Source organism: Lutra lutra, chromosome 2 (assembly GCF_902655055.1).
Source record: "Lutra lutra chromosome 2, mLutLut1.2, whole genome shotgun sequence".
NCBI classification, from domain to species: Eukaryota; Metazoa; Chordata; class Mammalia; order Carnivora; family Mustelidae; genus Lutra; species Lutra lutra.
This window is the reverse complement of record NC_062279.1, coordinates 186,560,317-186,580,566: the sequence shown is the minus strand read 5'-3', so window position 1 is coordinate 186,580,566 and position 20,250 is coordinate 186,560,317. Positions and strand designations below refer to the sequence as shown.

Below are 20,250 nucleotides of genomic sequence, written 5' to 3'. Positions count from 1 at the left end.
GAGAACTCCATTTGTGAAAAATATTAATATGTTGCAATAATTTGCATTTTTTCTAACTTTGTCATTTATTTGATTATAATATTTTTTCATGCAAAGCTTTCTTATAATTACATAGTCAAATTAATCACTTTTTTGTTCATTATTTCTGGATTTGAGTGATAGCAAACAGTTTTTCCAAGTCTCAGTTTATAAAAAATTCACTCATGTTTTCTTTAGAAGACTTCCAGTAGACTAAATGTAGTCTTTTTTTAAAACAGCTTTATTGAGATATAATTTAAATACCATACAATTCACTCATTTAAAGTGTACAGTTCAGTGACTTTAGCATATTACATTATTATTTTTTAAATCATGGTAAAATATATATAACATTAATTTACCTTTTTTGCCATTTTGTAAATGTACAATTCAGCAGTATTAAGCGCATGCACAATGTTGTGCAGCCATGACCACCATCTGTTTCAAACTTTTTCTTCATCCCAAACAGAAACTCTGTAACCATTCAGCAACAACTCCTTCCAGCCCCTGATAACCTCTTACCTACTTTCTGTTTCTGAATTTGCCTAGTCTAGATATTTCATGTAAGTAGAATCATATAATATTTGTTCTTTTGTGTCTGATATTTCACTTAGCATATTTTCAACGTTCATCCATATTTTGGTATGAATCAGAACATCATTGTTTTTTACAGCAGAAAAATATTCCACTGTATGCATAGACCACATCTCCATTCATCTGTTTAAGGATACTTGGTGTGTTTCCATCTTTTGGCTGTTGTGATTAATGCTGCAAAGAACATTGGTACTATATGCTGACTAACATAATATATATATATGTATGTATATATACATATATATATAAAGAACATTGGTGTGCAAACATCTATTCAAGCCTCCTGCTTTCAAATCCTTTGAGTGTACAGGTAGGAGTGGAATTGCTGGGTCATTTGGCGATTTGGTGTTTAGCTTTTTGAGGAAATGTGAAACTGTTTTCTGCAGTGAATGCACCATTTTACATTCCCACCAACAACATATAAGGACTCCAATCCTCCACATCTTGTAATACTTGTTATTTTCTGGTTTTGTTTTTGCTTTTAAAGCCATCCTAGTAGGTGTGAAGTGGTATCTCATTGTGGCTTTAACTTGTATTTCCCTGTGACTAAAGATGTTGAATATCTTTTTTTTTTTAAGATTTTTATTTATTTGACAGACAGATCACAAGTAAGCAGAGAGGCAGGCAGAGAGAGAGAGGAGGAGGCAGGCTCCCTGCTGAGCAGAGAGCCCGATATGAGGCTCGATCCCAGAACCCTGGGATCATGACTTGAGCTGAAGGCAGAGGCTTTAACCACTGAGCCACCCAGGCGCCCCTGAATATCTTTTCTGGAGCTTATTGTTTATCTTCTTTGGAGAAATGTCTACTTGAGTCATTTTTGAATTGGGTTGTTTGTCTTTTTAGGTATATGACTTGAAAATATTTTCCCCCACTTTTTGTAGGTTTGTTTTTCACCTTCTTGATACTGTCCTTTGATACAAAAGCAGTTTTGATGAAGTCTAATTTATTTGTTCTTTTGTTGCCCATACTTTGGATTTCATAAGACTCTGTTGCCAAATCCAAGGTCTTGAAGATTTACCACTATATTTTCTCCTAGGAATTTTATGGTGTCAGATCTTACATTTAAGTCTTTAACCCATTTTAAGTTGATTTTTATATATGGTGTAAGATGGGGGCTTCATTCCTTTACTTGGGGATATCCAGTTGTCCCAGCCCAATTTGGTGAAGAGATTATTTTCCCCTTTGAATGAACTTGGCACCCCTGTCAAAAATCGGTTGATCACTGGTGTTTGGATTTATTTCTGAATTCTCAATTCTATCCCACTGGTGTATATGGCTATCTTTATGCCAGTACCACACTGTTTTGATTACCGTAGTTTTGTAGTAAGTTTTGGAATTGGAAGATATGAGTCCTTCAGCTTTGTACTTCGTTTCAAGATTGTGTGGCTGTTCAGACCCCCTTGCAATTCCATATGATTCTGAGGATTGCCTTTTCCAGTTCTGCTAAAAGTGTTTTTGGAATTTTAATAGAGATTGCATTGGATCTGTAGATTGCTTTGGGTAGTACAGACATCTTGATGATATTAATTCTTCCAATCCATGAACACAGATGTCTTTCCATTTGCTCAGGCCTTTCAAGATACTTCTTGATACTTTTTAGCAGAATACAAATGTAGGTAAAACCATCCAGATCCTTCCTAAGTTACTAAGAAACACACAGGGAAAAGTCCCAAATGTTGAATGATTGCATCAAAACATATTTCACTGCATTCAAAAAGCATCATTTTATTTTCATATTAATAAGAGTCACTGATGAAGGGAAAAAACAAAATCACAACTATCGATATTTACCTAGGGAACCATTTTCATGGAACACTGATGGAGGAACATGGGCTACATCTTCAGAGTGGCAGGGGACACAGGGACAAGCACACTAGATTGAAAGCATAAAAGCATATTCTCATAAGAACCAAGCAATCCTTGTTGTTGGAGGACCAAATGGAATCATCATTAATGTAAGTAGAATCAAAGTTCACAATCTGTAAGTCCTTCTTAAGATAGGCATGATTCAGCTTATTTACAGTTCGAGCAAAGGCATATTTAGAAGCACAACTGTATGCTTCTAAGCTGTACACTTTCTTGAAATGCAGATCAAAAAATGGATTGTCCTAGAAGAAAAAGAGAGGCATGATTAAGCTTGTCACCAAGAAAGTAGCTAGATTTCCTGGGGATTCTCTCATATTCTCTTACATATGCTTATTGGTCCTAAAGTGTCAGTATCAAACATATTCCTAAAATCTACAAATGAGCTTTCCAAAGCTATCTGGTTTAAACATATTGCTTCTAAAGAGAACAATAATACAGAAGGTTATTTTCAGAAGCCTCTGTGATTTTTCAGTGATTCAATAAAACATGTCTCAAGAGGCATAGTTACCAAGTCTTCCCACAGTAGTAAGTTTGAGAGGATAAGTAGGGGTGGAAAAAGAGAATAACCCCCCTTACAGACTTCGGGAAAGGGGAAAAGATTTCTCCTTTCCTTTATTAGGAGATTGGCTCTTTGTGCTATTCCAGTGGTAGAAGGGGGTAATATAAGATGGCAAGATTAGTTTTGCCATGCTACAGATCACCAGCTTGCTGACTTTGAAGTTAATAGCAAGGAATTATCTTTGAAGTTAATAGCTGGGATCATTAAATCATTTGACTGAAACTGTCAAATTACTTAAGACTGCCTCTATTGATTGCTCCTGGCTGTTGCCATACATCTAGCGGAGGTGTTCTGAGAAAAAGTGGACACCGAATCTCATCTAGGTCCTATATGTTAAAATAATCATTGCTGTTACTAAGAGCAGTAACAACAATGCCTTGAAATTATAAAATGCTTTTCCATTACAAAATGCTTCCACATTCATTAACTGTCTAACCCCTAACTCTTTTTGAGGTCAGAGGTTTTGAATTATTTATCTCTGTGTTCCTAGTGCTTATCCATGGCAACTACTAAGTTCTCAACAAATGTGTGTTGAACTGATCAGAAGTAGTCCTATAAAAAGACAGGAGGAGTAAGTGTTGCCCTAAATGACAAGGAGGTAGAGAGAGACCAAACCAGACTATTAATAATTTGTTACCATGTAGTGTATAAACATTATACAGAAATAGCTTATGCATTTGCAATTTCTCTTTTAAATAAGAAAATTCTTGTGGGAGGCAGGAGAAAGAACATGAGTTTTGAAGTTAGATAACCATTTCAAATCTCTGATGTAACCATGGGCAAAGTACTTACCTGATCTGACCTTCAGTTTTCTCCTCATTTTAGAAAAAGTTACTATGAAATTTATATGAGATTAATTATAAAAACTGCATGTGTAGAGTGTAATAAATAATAGCTCTTTTTTCCCCCTAATCTTCCCCCATAGATTGTGATACTGGTGTAAATGCTACTTTGCTTCCTACCATTAATTTAAAAAAAAAAAAAACCCAATGCTTTCAAACAAGATTGTACAAAAGTGATGTGATTTTTAAACACAGTGTTCCCTTGAGCCACACCTTGCAAAAAGTTTCCTGGCTGTCATAATTTCAGCTTGAAAGACACTTCTGCAGGAAATCCCAATAAAAGGAAGTCACGCCCATTCCATCACCATACTAATCATGCTCTTTATATAGTTTTCTCACCGGAACATTTGTTCCTTATCCTGTAGATAATATCCGTATGCCTTTGAGATACTCAGATATTACTTTTCTCCTTTAGCCTAATAACTGAAGCCCGAGGAGGCATGCATATGGAATACAAGTACCTCCTTCCCTCTCTTTCTCACTCTTCTCTTGTTCTTTCTTCCCATAGAATCCTAAAGCTAGCAGGGGATCTCATGGATCACTCAGTGACCTCTTGTTTATGGCTGGGATGATAGTTTCCAGAGAGGTGGAGCCCAGGTCACACATGTAGTTGTTGGCAGAGTCAGGATAAGAACCAAGATCTCAGTCAACCCAGCCCAATGTTTTGTTACACCACCCGTCCTCCTGGTATACCACATCACTCTCCAAATCCCCAGTCCTTTTGATTTCTGCTTTATAGACTGACTTCAATTTCAATTCCATTTCACTTTAAAGTTGACAACTCTCTGGCTCAAAACTGTTCTATTTAAAACCGTATCATTGTTGTTGAGAAAAATATAATAAATGCCGACTTCTGAGGATTCAATTCCAAAAGAGAGGAGACATAGAAATTCCCAGGACATCTGGGATATTTTCATTTCATCCACAGAAACCAAATCTCTGAAAGAAATGCTCTTTGAATATGATAAGGTTTTTTTTTTTTTTTTAAATTCCTGGCAGTTTAGTATTTTAGGTCCTAAAGTTTTAGGTGAGAAAATTAGAAATACTCAACTTTTCTCTTGTATCTAGTTCATGATGATCTTCCACGGGAAAGGGAAGAATCAACAAGGTTGGGATGGAATCAAGGCCAGAAGGTAAGGAAGAAATAGACCACAGCGAGCTATTTCCAGGGAATCTACATTGACAGCCTTGCTGAATACAACCTCAGGCACTGACCAAGCTTGTAGAAAATCATTATGACACCAGTAATATTTGAGAACTTGAGAGAAAAATAAGAAAAGAAAACGGGCCCCAAAAAGAGACAGGGATGGTTAAGTCATGAAACTAGATCAGTGAACTTGACATCGATTTCTTTTTTTTTTTATTTTTAAAGATTTTTCTTTATTTATTGAGAGAGAGGCAGTGAGAGAGAGCATGAGCGAAGAGAAGGTCAGAGGGAGACGCAGACTCCCTGTGGAGCTGGGAGCCTGATGCAGGACTCGATCCCGGGACTCCAGGATCATGACCTGAGCTGAAGGCAGTTGTCCAACCAACTGAGCCACCCAGGCATCCCTCGATTTCTTTTTTTAAAATGTTTTTAATTTATTAAACAGCACAGTAAGAGAGAGTGTGAGAGAGAGCATGAGTAGGGGGTGGAGGGGGGAAAGAGAATCTTAAGGAGGCTCCACACCCAGTGCAGAGCCTGATGCAGGGCTCAATCTCACACCCTGAGATCATGACCTGAGCTGAAATCAAGAGTCAGATGCTTAACCAACTGAGCTACCCAGGAGCCCCTTGATAATTGATTTCTAATAGAATTCAAAGCAGTATAGAAATTTTGACAAGTACATGAAAGTGTAAAGAAGAAATAATAATTTAAAAATATGTAATCCTGGGGCACCTGGGTGGCTCAGTGGGTTAAGCCTCTGTCTTCAGCTCTGGTCATGATCTTAGGGTCCTGGGATCAAACCCCACATTGGGCTTTTTGCTCAGCAGGGAGCCTGCTCCCCACACCCCACCCTTGCCCCGCCTGCCTCTCTGCCTACTTGCGATCTCTCTGTGTCAAAAAAATAAATGAAATCTTTAAAAAAATATGAAATCCCATCACACAGAGGTAATTATTGTTAAAATACTTATTTCTTTCATCTATACATATACATGTGTAAATATGTATACCTGTATGTATTTTTTGTAATTGAATTTAAGTTTCAGATATTAGTTTTCAATAATATGAAATATTCTAAATATGCAAAATGAGATAAGAGCAAAAAAAACTTTGTATTTGGCTGACTTTTAAAAAAATTAAAATTTGGCTCAGATGGTTGGGCGTCTGCCTTCGGCTCAGGTCCTGGTCTCCAGGTACTGGGATGGAGTCCCACATCAGGCTCTCTGCTCAGCAAGGAGTCTGCTTCTCCCTCTCTGTCTGCCTCTCCCCCTACTTGTATTCTCATTCTCTCTCTCTCAGGTGAATGGATAAAATCTTTAAAACAAACAAACAAAAGAAGCTTATTAAGTGGCGAACAACTGTGTTCTGAGCCATTCTTGCAGAAACATCATTTTTAATGACATGTGACATTCCATTATATAGATATGCAATAATAATTATTTCCTAAGTGTCTGAAACTTTAAGTTGAATATATTATCAGAAAAATGTTATGTGAGTACAGGAAAAACAAACAAACAAACAACAATGATATCCAGCATGCTTTGGCCAAGAAGTTATGCCAAACATACCAAATTTTTAAATAGGATTGATTCCTAGGTGATGTCAAGATAATGGCAGATAGCATATATTGATTTCAGTAAAGATCATAATGGCAAAATTCAGGCATTCAGACTAGATAATTAAGTAAATAAGTAAGTAAGGTAGAATTAAGTGCTTATGTCTGTCCATTTTACCACTGTATCTTCAGAGCCTAGCACAATTTGGTATACCACAAATTCTAAATGAATGAATGAATGAATGAATGAATGAATATATGAACTTGTAGAGATGTTAAACAAGCAGTCCAAAGAAGGCAAATTAATAGATTTTTGGGCAAAGTCCAACTCCATCACTGAACAGCTTTGTGACCTTGGGCAAGTCAATTAATCTCTTTGAGTTCCGTTTTCCTCATCTGTAAATTGGAAGTAATAACAGAATCTAATTCTATAGGGTTTTGTGATGATTATGTGAAATTATATATGAAAAGAGCTTCATGTGGTTCCTGGCATCTGGTAAGAGTTCAACTAAATGTGAGATGGTATCAGGGAGAGGTATTACAAGTGGTGGTAATAGTAACCTAACAATTACCTAGAGGTTACCCAAATGGCATTTAGCTCTGCCTGCTTCATCATTTTTATTATTGATTTGAATCAAGTCCTACATGTTGTGTTCATTGAATCTGCATCATAATACAGTGAATATTAAAAAAAATCAGGTGTTAAAAGATTTGATAGGTGGGAATAATAGGCCAAACTAAGAATATGGTATTCACTAGGATTAAGAACAAATGCACTGCCATGAATAAAACTGGAGGGGATTACGCTAAGTGAAATAAGTCAGGCAGAGAAAGACAATTATAATATGGTTTCACTCATATGTGGAACATAAGGAATAGCGTGGAGGACCACAGGGGAAGAGAGAGAAAACTGAATGGGAAGAAATCAGAGAGGGAGACAAATCATGAGCGACTCTGGACTCCAGGAAGCAAACTGAGGGTTACAGAAGAAAGGGGCGGATGCGGGGATAGGGTAACCAGGTGATGGGCATTAAGGAAGGCACATGCGGTGATGAGCACTGGGTGTTATACGCAACTAATGAATCGTTCAACACTACATAAAAAATTAATGATGTACTATATCTTAGCTAATTGAACATAATAATAAAAAAAGAATAAAAAAGCCTAAATTGATCCAACAAAACCACCAACACTTATTGAATGCTTACTATCTACAAGGCAGAAGACTACGATAAAAGATGAAAAGTCATGGTCTCAGTTTTTTAGGGGGTTTCCATCCAGAAGAGAGACAGAGTAAGCCAACAATTGCAGTTTGTAGAATTATGTCTGTAACTTACATGCAAAATGCAATGGGGGTTTTGGGGAAGGAAAACATGAGTACGACTTTATCCAATGGGGAATCTGGGAATGGGGTGAGAGATGGAGGTGACTGGGCATTTTAAACCTTAAGAATCAGTAGTTAAGCACTGTGGATTTGTATAGTTTAAGGGGGAATGACCAGAAATAAAGAAGCCAGATCACCAAAAGCCTTAATTTAAATTTTATTCTATGTAAGTAGAGGCTATGGCAGATCAGGTTAAATGGTAATTCAGGCACAAAAGACCTGAGGTTTCAGGTAAGTGTTTAATAGAAATAAAGAATTTAGATCATGGGAAATACAAACTAGTCACACTAATTCTAAACTATTGTATTTAATTCTGAAAAGCTGGAGCATTCCAGGGGAGAGAAAAAGGTGGAGGGAGGGTGTTGAAGCAATGTCATCAGAAAGAAATCACAAGTAAGCTACTACCTCTTAGCATTTGTATTGTCCCATCATATTACCTTATTTGATCCTCATATGAAAGTTATTTAAAGAATGAAATGGATACATTTACCTAGAAAAGAGAAACCTTGAGGGAATATTATAATCATCTTCAAATATTGGAAAGCCTGCTATGTGAAAGGAGGATTGGATTTTTCCTAAATCGCTCTGAATGGCAAAACCAGGACTGATGGCTGGATGTTAGGAGTGAAGTAAATTTTTGGTTAAACATAGCAGGAAATTTAAAAATAAAGTATGGTGATTCAGAAGTTGAATGGACTTCCTCACATGATAAGGAGTTCCCCATCAGTGGATGAGTTCAAGAGAAGAGTGAGAAAATCACGTGTTAAGTGGTCCTGTGGAGACATTTGCATATACACCCTCTCCTCCGCTTTCAACTCTAAGGTTGTAGGATTTCCAAGAGTTATTGGTTTCTGGAGGTTCAAGTGGTTAAGGAACAGCAGTTTGAAGAAGATGAGGAAGGAATCCCTAACATTTAATGGAGGAACTTGGGGTGGGGAGAGGGTGACGGTGGAAGCATCATATAAAGTTTTAGGATTGACTGGTAGGTCATGTTTAACTTGTTAAGAACCCCTTGAGAAAGATGCTTTTAAATTTAAAAGACGAAAATTCAAACTTCAGCTCAGAAAAATGGAACAACAATAACAAAAAAATCCAGTGGATTATCCCAGCAGAAAAACCTATAGCACTTAAGAACACTATGTCATCTTAACACTTAGTATATGCCAAGAATAATATGAAGTAGGATATTGAACATAAAGATTTCTAGCATATTGATCCCACATCTCCCTTGCAAAACATAACACTTACGGTATCTGCTTCTTTTCCATCAATCATCTGCAGATCGTTCAAAGACCACTTTTTTGTTACTTCATATTTTTCATCTAAACCTATTCTGTAGTGTTTCACCATAATTATTTTTACTTCTTCATTTTTGGTCACTGGAGGGCAGAAAAACATTTAGTTTACATGAACTCTTAGAAGGTAATAAATTATTCATCAAGTTATACTTTTTACACTTTTCAGTATTTATGTATCTCCTTTTCATAGAACCAAGTTTGAGGCTTCATTATATCTGTACCCCACTGATGAACCCTGATGTATCTGAACCTTCATGAGTACGCCCCCTAATTTGCTCCATATGTTAACTTACTTTTTGCTACAACTGTGGTTACATACTGCTGTGGTAATGTCTGTCAGATGGAGCACTGAGCTATGTGCTTTCAGCTATGAGCTTTGGGGTGGAGAATGGGGTTCGACTCATGGCAGGAAATAAGAGTGTTAGCATACAGTCAGTGCCAAAGTATTTACCAGAACAAATTAGAATTTTAATTATGACAATATGGAAAGTGAGGTCAGGAAAGCAAACAGTTCTGCTCACACAGCAACACAGTGTTGAAGAGTGACCATTCGAACACTCTGCATGCTTTCTTTTAAAGTCGCTGTAAGATTTTTGATGTAGAAGTGCTTGGATTGCAGCTGCTGTTGGCCTGTTTGGTATTGTTTGAGACTTTTAATCTTCTTTAGAATGTCTCCAAATTTTAGCATTCAAAGTGTGCCATCAAGACAAAAAGCTTTAGTACTATACCTTAAAAAGCATGCGAAAAATCATTGCTTATTTGATGTGAACAAAATGAGGGAAATAATTTCCTGGACTTAAAATCTTTGGTCTCATCTGAACACATCAGAAGAATTAACATTTGATGTTGGAGCTCCTGGATTGAAAATGATCAATGAATTAATAAAGAAGTATTTACTGAGAATCTGCTATTTACCTGATAGAGCTATTACAGATGCCAAAAGGGATACACGTTATGAGACATGGTCCCTGCCTTCTAGAAACTATGGGCTTGTTGAAGAGACTATTCTAATACACGTGAGTCACATGAAATACATAATGATGGTATATAATGGTATATAGGTATATTATAAAGAGGTCGGGGTGGGAATTGAATATCTGAAAGCCTCTTTCAAGACGGATGATGTCACTTCGAGAGTTGCAAACTGTTTCTGTCCCCTAAGAGTTAGGTTGGAATTTGTCTTTAAGGAACTTTCTTTTGGTTCTAGAAAGTGCTACTTTGGCATATCCTCTTGGTTAAGAAGGTATAAAGCAATTCATGATAATATAATCATAATGCTAGATAAACAATGTGCAGCAGACAATATGTTCAACGGGAGTCCTGAGGAGGGAGAGGTTCAGGATAGTTAAGGAAGGGATTCTGGGAGAAATAGAATTTTAGAAAGGATTTAAATCAGTCCTATTTGGGAAGGCAGGGGTGATACTGAAAATATCTCTATGTGAAGGACAGCATGAGGAAAAGGATGACAATAGAAGCTGAACCTCACCAATAGAATTAGAGCAGGTGGACTGGATAGACTGGTTGGAGAGAGGATAGGGTGGGCAATAGGGTGAACTAGGTTGAGAGAAGATTGTGAAAATGTTTTGAAAACCTCTGGATTTGAAAAGGGATAGAAACCACCGAGGACTTGTGATCTCTGAATCCTCCCTCTGGTGGAAGGGATGGGATTCTGGTCTGGACAGTGAGGGCTCCAGATTCGGGCCTGGTGAAGGGAGTAATTAACCTCTGAAGGTGCAAGTGAGACTGAAATTAAGGCAACCAGTTCTCAGTGACTTCAGTCCTCTACAGGTCGACAATCTAAGAAGGCTCTCCATCAGGTGTTCAGTGAAAGCTCATGCAGTAATACCTACTCAGTAAGTCCCTTTCTTCCTTGGAGCAGGGGCTAGTACAGAGGGGCCCTGTTAAAGGAGTATTTTTCTGGGAGCAGTGGAGCACACGATACATTGGAGAAGAACTGAAAGGCTTAGTGGGCTCTGGCTTTAGACAGTTTGGATTCAAATCATGATACCACTTTGTACAGTGTGGTCTGAGTAAACTACTTCATGTCCAGAGAGATTAAACCTCCATTCAGTCAAGTTGTAAAGCAAGATCAGAGTTCTACAAACTCATGGCATGTACAGGCTAAAGATAAAGTATAAAAATGAGGTAGGATAGTGCCTGGTTTTTCAGTAAATGGTAAAGTATTTTATTTTGTTTTAAGAGGCTGTTGTAAACTAGGCACAGGATGTAGGCAGTGTAATAGATGTGGCAGATCTAAGTAAGATTTCAAATGAGGCATTGACAACACTGGGTGGAAACCTAAACAGGAGAGTACAGATAGTGACCTGCTTGGGCAGAATAATGAGTTTAGTTTTTGACATTCAGAGAAGGTGTCCATAAGCAATCTCAGAAGAGAAGGAGATGGAAGTTTGTAGTTTAGGGGTGGAGATAGGGGCTTGGGATTTTTCTGTGTGGACAGATTTCCAAGACCAAGTTTATAGGGAAAAGAGCAGAGGAAAGAGGTGAGACAGAGCAGAGAAGAAAAAGGTATCAGTAGAGAGGTCTGAGAAAGTGCCATGGGAAGAGACAAGCCCAATAATGCGATGCTGTGGAAATCAAGAGGAAAGAGGATTTAAAAAATTGGAGACCATCCCATGAAGTCACTTCGTTGGGTAAAGCAGAGTTCAGACCTGGCACCGAATCTGACTTGGGAAATAGCATTGATTTCTTTCCTGAGGTCAGTTTCTCGGGAATGGTGAGAGCAGAACAATTTGTAGAAGACTCCTTCATGCATGAACTGATACTGAGTACATACTGTGTGCCAGTTCCTGGATTAGGTAGGATTAAAACAAGAAACAGGAGGAGACTAAAGGCTATGATTTAGATCACATATTCCACGAGTTTGGAAGAGGAAGGATCGTGTATTCTGGGGGATGAAGGGAGTGATTGAAGAGTATGTCCTTGAGACGATTCGGAAATGAAGATTTCAACTAGGTACCAACAAACTGTCTCAGAGTCTGTGAGCCTCCAAAAATTGGTGGGTTTCTCTGTACATTTCTCTGTACATTTCTCCAGCTCTAAGAAAGGTCTATTTCCATTGGTCTGGATGTTAGCTTTGGGAAGAGGAAAGGATCAGAAAGGAAACCTTTCTTTCTGAAGTGGAGGCAGAATTGATGCTCTCAGAGGCAGAATTGATGCTCTCAGGCTTACTAAAGACACGATCTTGGAGGCAGTTCCTTCCACCAGGAGGCAGCTGTGTCTGCTCAGGCAAAGGCTCTACCTCAGGAAAAGGACAATGTTCTTGTTCTGGCTTGCTGTCTCACTCGCTACTTAGGGTGTGGGAGAGGATGGGTGTGGGGAGAAATAACTGAATAGTATGTGGAAATGTAATTTGAAGCAAATTCCACTGCCTCATTTACATGTTCTGATAGTTAGCTGATTGCCTGTAGGCCCACCAATTCATTTCATTAATTTGATAAATATTTGAGTTCCCCTTTTGTATAAGGCCCTGTGGCAGGCATGAAAACAATGAATTCCCATAAGGCACCATTCTTGCTCTCACAGAGCTCAGGAAGCTCTGAAAGAACACCGGTGATCACAGTACCGTGAATGAGGGAAGCACAGACCGGGTAATAGAGGAAAATGGAGAGGGGACATTTTCACCCGACTGGTGGGGTGAGGGAGAGCTTCTTGAAGAGGGTCACCTGAGTTGTAAAGGGCAGTGGGAGTTGGCAGAATAAAGAAAGGAGTTGAGGGACTTCTGGAACAGCATGCGTACAAAAGCATGAAGTACTTGACCCTTTTGAGTCATGATAGATATTTGGTATTGTTGGCATCAAGTGTGCTGGTGGATAGGTGGTAGGAACCAGGGAAAGCAGGAGGTAGTTCTTCAAGGGTCTGGAATGCTAGGCTTAGGAGTTGAAATGCTCTCCGAAAAGCTGTGTGTGTGTGGAGGGGTCTTGGGAGAAGGGTTGTTGCTGAAGGATTTTAAGTGATAGGCTGAGCTTTAAATTCTAGAACGTTTTCTTGAGCAGTTCTATAAAGGACAGAAAGAGACATTAAGGAGAGAGGACCTACCAGTTATCAAGTTTTATCAAGTTTTCTTATGTTAATGGTTACTGTCTCACATTAGTGGTTATTGTCTCACTAACACCAAACTAAGAAAACAAGCACACTTTAAAAGGCAACCATTTGAGGCAATGATGCAGCACAGACACAGTGCAGACTCTTCAATTTGGCAAAAGTAGCCTCCTCTGGAGTCAAGGAGGCTCCAAGAATTGTCTTTAGCCAAGAGTCAAAGAAGTCTACTCATGCTGGAGCGGACCCAATCCCTAATTTCCATGCTTGGGATCTGCTTGCAGCTGAAATTAAATGGCCATATCCACATTAATGCAGTGGCAAAGTGGAAACTTACCACATTGTCTTAAAACAGAAATGTGTTTATATAGTCCACGTGTTAGAGAGTTGGTTTCAGTAACATCAGAGGTGTCATTATACAACTATGACTTAGTGAGTAATATCTATAGACTAAGGGAACTTCAAAATAACCTGCTCCAATATTACTAGTTTAGTTAGCATTTTCAGAATTATGAAATTAACTTCACACCAACCATTTATTTTCACTTTTAATAACAAAAGAAACACTCATTAATAACTGCCTCTATTGCCACAATAAAACAGTCACTGTAATTCATAAGACTAAATGGGAAGAAGTTTGGCTAATTGAACCAATACAATTTTGCTGAATGGAGAAAAAAATTAGCTCACAAATAAGCTATACAGAAATGTTTTAAATAAACAAATGGCTGCTATTTCACAATCCTAGTGTTACATAATTGTTTTCATCATTGAAATTAAATAATATGAAAAAAAACACCAGGAGATATCAAAGATAGGAAGTTTCAGTGAAAATGTTTCAATGATTCAGTGATGTCTTAGGGTCATTGAGAATGTTATTATTGATTTCATTTAAAAAGCAATTTTCAAATCGTATTTTTTTCTAGAAATATTTTTATAAAATCAATTTTGGGGCTTATTGAGCACTATAGGTTGAATGTTTCTGTCCTCCCAAAATTCATTTTTGAAATCCTAACCCTCATGGTGACGTATTAGGAGGTGGAGACATTGGGAGGTGATGTGGCATTAGTACCTTTATGAAAAGACTCCAGAGAAATTCCTTGCCTTTTCTACCATGTAAGGTTACAGGAAGATGATGGTCTCTGAGGAAGTGGTCTTCACCAGACACTGAGTCTACTGGTGTCATGATCTTGGACTTCCCAGTTTCCAAAACTGAGAAATAATATTTGTTGTTTATAAGGCACCCAGTCTCTAATATTTTGTTTCTTTTTCTTGTTAATTTATTCTTATTTAACACACTTATTGTTACCATTCTTATTGTAAATGGTTTGACAAAATCGTTAGATTCCCTGGTTCACAGAAATTCTGTTCTGACATTAAAATATAATACATATGGATAATTTATACACACAGTTTTCATAATTCTAGACAATGCCATTTATTTTATTTTTTTTTAAAGATTTTATTTATTTATTTGACAGAGAGAGATCACAAGTATATGGAGAGGCAGGCAGAGAGAGAGAGAGAGGGAAGCAGGATCTCTGCCGAGCAGAGAACCCGATGCGGGACTCGATCCCAGGACCCCGAGATCATGACCTGAGCCGAAGGCAGCGGCTTAACCCACTGAGCCACCCAGGCGCCACGTATGCCATTTATTTTAAAATTAACATTTATAAATGAAAAATGCTTTTCTAAATAGATGAGAACGCTTAAAATAATCTTTTTCTGAATATGTATATAATTTATATTTATAAAATATATATCTCAATTTTCATTATATATTAAATATAATACATATGTTTAGTGTCTATTTTCATTTTACTATAAATATTTATAGTATATACATTTATACAAATATATTTCAGCATGTTTTCACAGTAAATATATTTTTCTGCACATTTAAAAAATATAACCCTACTTTCTATTTTCTTTATTTGGAACATAATTTATCATGTTTGTTTTTCTCCTAGTTAGGCTTTAACAGAAGAAAACTATGTGTAAATGTAGGTGTCATTATTTCCATTTCAGAGATACCAAAACTGAGGCCAGAGAGGCTAATTATTTGCCCCAAATTTCACAGCTGGCAGGTGGACAAAGTAGAGTCAGGTTTTATACCAGACCTGTCTGATTGCAAGCATCCCAGGGTCCATTCTACCATGCCTTGCTACTTCCTATTCGGTTATGGTGAATGCTGCATATATTATTTCAAGCCCTTCAGAATTTCTTTAATTCATTTGCACTCATCATTGCACAAGTGACTTATCCCTTTCTAGTGCCCGCATAAAATAGGGCTCCTTTGTCTTCTGTAAGAACATGCTGCTTTTAGCTGACAGGGATAACGATGCTCTAGGCTAGGGGAAGCTTAACTCAAGGAGAAATGACCATGCAAACTCTGAGTTGGAAGGAGGTGCCAAGAAATCCTCAAAGTAAATCCTAGCAAAATACAGAGAAGGAGATTAGGTTTATGGCATCTGATTCTTGACATCAATCAGGTGAAGTATCAAGATAACAGTACATCCTGGAGTGCCTGGGTGGCTCAGTGGGTTAAAGCTTCTTCCTTCGGCTTGGGTCATGGTCCCAGGGTCCTGGAATCGAGCCCCGAAAGCCTGCTTCCCACTTTCTCTCTGCCTGCTTCTCTGCCTACTTGTGATCTCTGTCTGTCAAATAAATAAATAAATCTTAAAGAAAAAAAGATAACAGTACATCCCAATCATCTGGCTGTGAGACCTCTGCAAAAGACAGATTCTGAATAGATAAGTAGAAAATTTAACTTATTTAAACATTTCTTCTTTAGTTTGAAAAATACCTGATGGAGTTCAGTTGGTCCTGCCTTCAGTTCTTACAAATTTAGAACTGCTAGACTGTGGCATATAAAGAGAAAATTATAACTATGAGCCTCTATTCTGTGAAGGTGGCCAACATTCAAAATTTGGAGTTACTCGCCTCAATAATTGTGATATGACCTGTTTGATTCACATCATTAGAAATCTTCTAAGTAAAGCATGATCAAAGATTAAAGACCATCAATCATCGTACTGACTTCATTTTCAATTACCATTCTGCCTAAATTATTTGAAAGGGTCATAAAGAGATGTTACATTTAGTCAAAGTGCTCTCAAACTAATGGATACAATATAGAGAAGAGCTATGAAAAACTGGGAATAATTATGACTTGTAATGTTAACTTTTATCTGAAATATCACAATCTTGCTTTCTCATCACATCTGAGAAGACCTTGTTTTGTTTTGTTGTTGTTTTTTTCATTCTTTTTTCCTTCCTTACTTCTTACAGAAGAGAATCATTGAATTTTACTAATGAAAGTGATCATCTACGCTACTTGGTCATTTTTCAGATGAGAAAATTGAACCCTAAAGAGGTTGTCTTCACACGTTATGAATGTTAACCTCTTGACCTTCTGAACCTTGTTAAAAGGATTCAGGTCATTTATGAAAAAAGATAGCAGATAACCCTAGCCCATTGCATCTTCCTTAGAACACAAGAACAAGAGAAAAAAAACATTATCCATTTCTGAAAGTTTAATTCTAGGGCCCTTTTTTTTTCATGTCAGATAGAACAAGTTTAGTTATTTATATGATTAGAGAGAAGAATTAAATTATATTTGGTAAGTTAGATATATGTATTGTTCAGATATTTTATTTTTATTTTATTTTATTTTTTTTTTAAGATTTTATTTATTTATTTATTTGACAGAGAGAGAGATCACAAGCAGGCGGAGAGGCAGGCAGAGAGAGAGGAGGAAGCAGGCTCCCCGCTGAGCAGAGAGCCCGATGCGGGGCCTGATCCCAGGACCCTGAGATCATGACCTGAGCCGAAGGCAGCGGCTTAACCCACTGAGCCACCCAGGCGCCCCTATTTTTATAAGTTTTCTTTAAAAATATTTATATACTAATGTTACATGATAAGTAATTAACTTTATAAAGAGGATCATCATAGGAATAAAATAATTCAATGTTAATGTTGGAATAAACATCTTCTTTAATATATTAAGTCAAAATACTTAAAAATACAGTAATTTTGTGGTTAAGATACAATATATTTTCTAAAATTATTTCATTTGACTTTTTTCCACAATTTGATTTCTTTCTTTTTCCTGGCCAATTAAGTTTTTTACCTTGCTGATATGCCAAGTCCTCTTACTCTGTATTTATATAGCAACACATGCTAGATAAAGTGTTAGATAAGTATTAATATGCCTATTATTGAGTAAATATTGTTCTTATTAAGAATGACAGAATTTTTAAAAATTCTTAGCACTTTATTGAAAGCTGTTCTACTTTCCCTATAGTACTCCAACTTGACAACTTTAGAGAGTCCTTCTGAGGCAATTATCAGGAAGTGAATTATAATAAGTTGTTTTCTGAAAATGCTGAGGTGTGCCTTAAAAACGAAAATCCACAATGAATACTTAGAGTTTCTGAGCTCTTTCCTCCTAAGCTCCTGAGAAGTAGTAAAAGGCATGGATTGGGAAAAGGGAATGCTATATATTAAATTCAATAATGGCACAAACATTTCTGCCTTAATTCACAAACATGGCAGGTTAGGCAAATCATAATTAAGCGCAAAAGCCTATTCCCACATATGGAAAGTTTTTGTGAATTTTAAGAATATGAGGGAATCTGTATCTATATCTATATTTTAGTTAAGTAATTTAGAGAGCAGAGAGTTTAGAGAGCAGACCCTTATCCTTGAAGTTCCATCTTCATGAACTAATTTCTACAATTAAAGTATTGTTTCTGTGAGCACACTTCCTAGAAGAGAAACAATTTTTAGAGGATCATTTCTCTTTTCAAAATAAGCCCCCAGGAAGTCTAAAAAAGCCCTTAGAAGAAAAATCTAAGGTCTTTTTCTCCTTCCTGGCATGAAAAAGGAGCACCTCCTAGTTGTCTAGGCTGGTTGGAAATAGAGCCAAATAACTCAATTCTCCGGTGTATTTAAAAATATACAGAAAGCTCTCTGTTGAATTTTTTAAAATGAGCTCTTACACGTTAAGATTGTATACCATGCAAGTAAAATTAAATAAAAAATTGGAGACAAAATAATCAAAGCAGGAAAATACATACCTGGCTTCATTCTGAACGATCAACCAAGATATGTCTTAATACGATATCATTTTTCTGTCTTCCATTTTAGCACTGAAAATAAAATCCTGTGGCATCCAAATTCCTAAACTTGGCAGGGTTAAGCTCTATCACCAGAAGATACACGTGCTGTTATTATAGCGGAAAACAAATGCAAACCTGTCCTTTCATCACCCACGCCTCTGGGAGGTATTTACATTCTGAAGTGATAAGAGAAAGAACAGATTACCTGACACGCAGAGGTAATACCTGTCCTGGACTGAGAACTCGATTTCAATAAACTCGTACAGATGCTGCGAGAGTGGCTTAAACAGTTTCTTCTCCAAGTCCTCCTTCACCAATGATGACATTTCCTCCGGGTCCACTTGGCCTGATGTCTTGGCTCAAGATCACCCTCGCTCGCCTTTTGCTCCCTAGATTTCCTGCTGGGCTTTGCGCCTCCCAGCCCTCGCTCCCTTTAACTTCTCATTCGCAGTCAGACCCGGGCTCTGCAGAGGTCGGACCCCTCACTGCGCTGCGTGCCCAGTGGCAGCAGCCAAAAAGGCTGCGGCAACACCCGCCCCACCGTCACTCCTCAGCATCCAGGCTCAAGGAGGCTGCTCTCTGGAGCTCTCCTGTGGTTTGCTGATGGGGATCACAATTCTGAACACCGGCAGCTCTACTTGTGGAGTCCCTTGGTTATTCTAGTCTATAGCCTTTTCCCTTTCGCGCCGCTCTGCAGAGGAAGACCACTGCTTCGGCTTGATTCCATTATATAAATCAGCTGTCTGGTTCTATTGATTGGGATCATCTTCCATTAAGAACTTTGCTGTCATTGGCTGGAGACAGCTCGCTGGCGACACTTCCAAAAAGTATCTTGCCCTCCTTCTTTCCCCTCCTGCAACTCATCAGACCTTTGCTTCTGTGAAAGTCAGCACCAATTCCTGGGTCCGAATTATTGTTTAAATGGGCTCCCTTTGATGTTGTTTATGCTCCTACTCACAAAGAAAAAATGTAGTAGGTATCTACCAGGGCAAATCTTTCTATTTGTTTCTTGAGAGGGTGAGTCTTCTATCCCCAAGGAGTTTATGATCTGATAGAGAGGAGTACACCATAATAATTAGCGTGAGTGTTTGAAAGTGATACGTGGCACAAAAGAAAAGGGAACGAATGGAGAAGATATTTGTACCTGAAAAGTATCAGAGGAAGTGCTGTAGGAGAAGGTCTATCTGGAGCTTGAAGAATGAGTGAAAAGTATCCAGGTTGGGAGGGGGTGGGGGTCGGGGAGAGGGAAGGAGCCTATTCCACAGACAGACTCTGTGATCCAAAGGCCTTCGTCAGAAAACTCAGGGGGCCTTTGGGAGGAGAGGAGGTAGTCTGTTTTCCTGAGTGGTAGCCTGCGTGAAAAGTAAAAGATAAGACTGGAAAGGTAGACTGGGGCCAGATCAGAAAGGGCCTTGAATGCCAGATTAACCCTTTGGACTATACTCTGTAGAAGTAGAGAGCCAGTGAAGATTTTGGGGCATTCATTCATTCATTCATTCATTCAACAAATATTTCTCAAGGGTTGATTTTTGTGCCAGGGAATACACAATGAAAAAGATAGGTCAATTCCTTGCTCCTGTAGAGCTTAGAGGGGTAAAGCGAAAATAAAGAAACAGTGACCATTCAGGACGCACTAGCTGCAAGTAACAGAACACGTGACATAAAGTTGTACGGAGGAAAGACTTCAAACTCTTCATAATAAAAGGTCTGCAAGGGGACAGTTTCAAGATCAGCTCAGGGCTCATAGATGAGGGTCCTAAGTGCTTTGATTCTTCCAGCCCTCAGCTGTTGGCTTTTTGTCCTTAGGCTGT

General features: G+C 37.9%; 1 protein-coding gene across 1 annotated transcript; it reads right to left on the bottom strand.

Annotated features, from left to right (window-relative positions):
* Positions 1 to 2,234: 2,234 nt before the first annotated feature.
* EXOC1L (exocyst complex component 1 like) lies at positions 2,235 to 18,840 on the bottom strand. The gene is made up of 3 exons (XM_047719358.1): positions 18,645 to 18,840; positions 9,211 to 9,341; positions 2,235 to 2,720 (listed from the first exon to the last, which is right to left on the bottom strand). The coding sequence occupies exons 1-3, from the start codon at positions 18,763 to 18,765 to the stop codon at positions 2,454 to 2,456; spliced, it is 519 nt and encodes a 172-aa protein (XP_047575314.1). The 5' UTR covers positions 18,766 to 18,840; the 3' UTR covers positions 2,235 to 2,453.
* Between the last annotated feature and the right edge of the window lie 1,410 nt (positions 18,841 to 20,250).

Coding starts and splice junctions, on each gene's coding strand:
- EXOC1L (XM_047719358.1), bottom strand. CDS start 18,765: ATGTCATCATTGGTGAAGGAGGACTTGGAGAAGAAACTGTTTAAGCCA. Junction 9,342..18,644: donor GTATTACCTCTGCGTGTCAG/GTAATCTGTTCT, acceptor TCTGCCCTCCAG/TGACCAAAAATGAAGAAGTA. Junction 2,721..9,210: donor ATGGAAAAGAAGCAGATACC/GTAAGTGTTATG, acceptor TTTTTCTTCTAG/GACAATCCATTTTTTGATCT.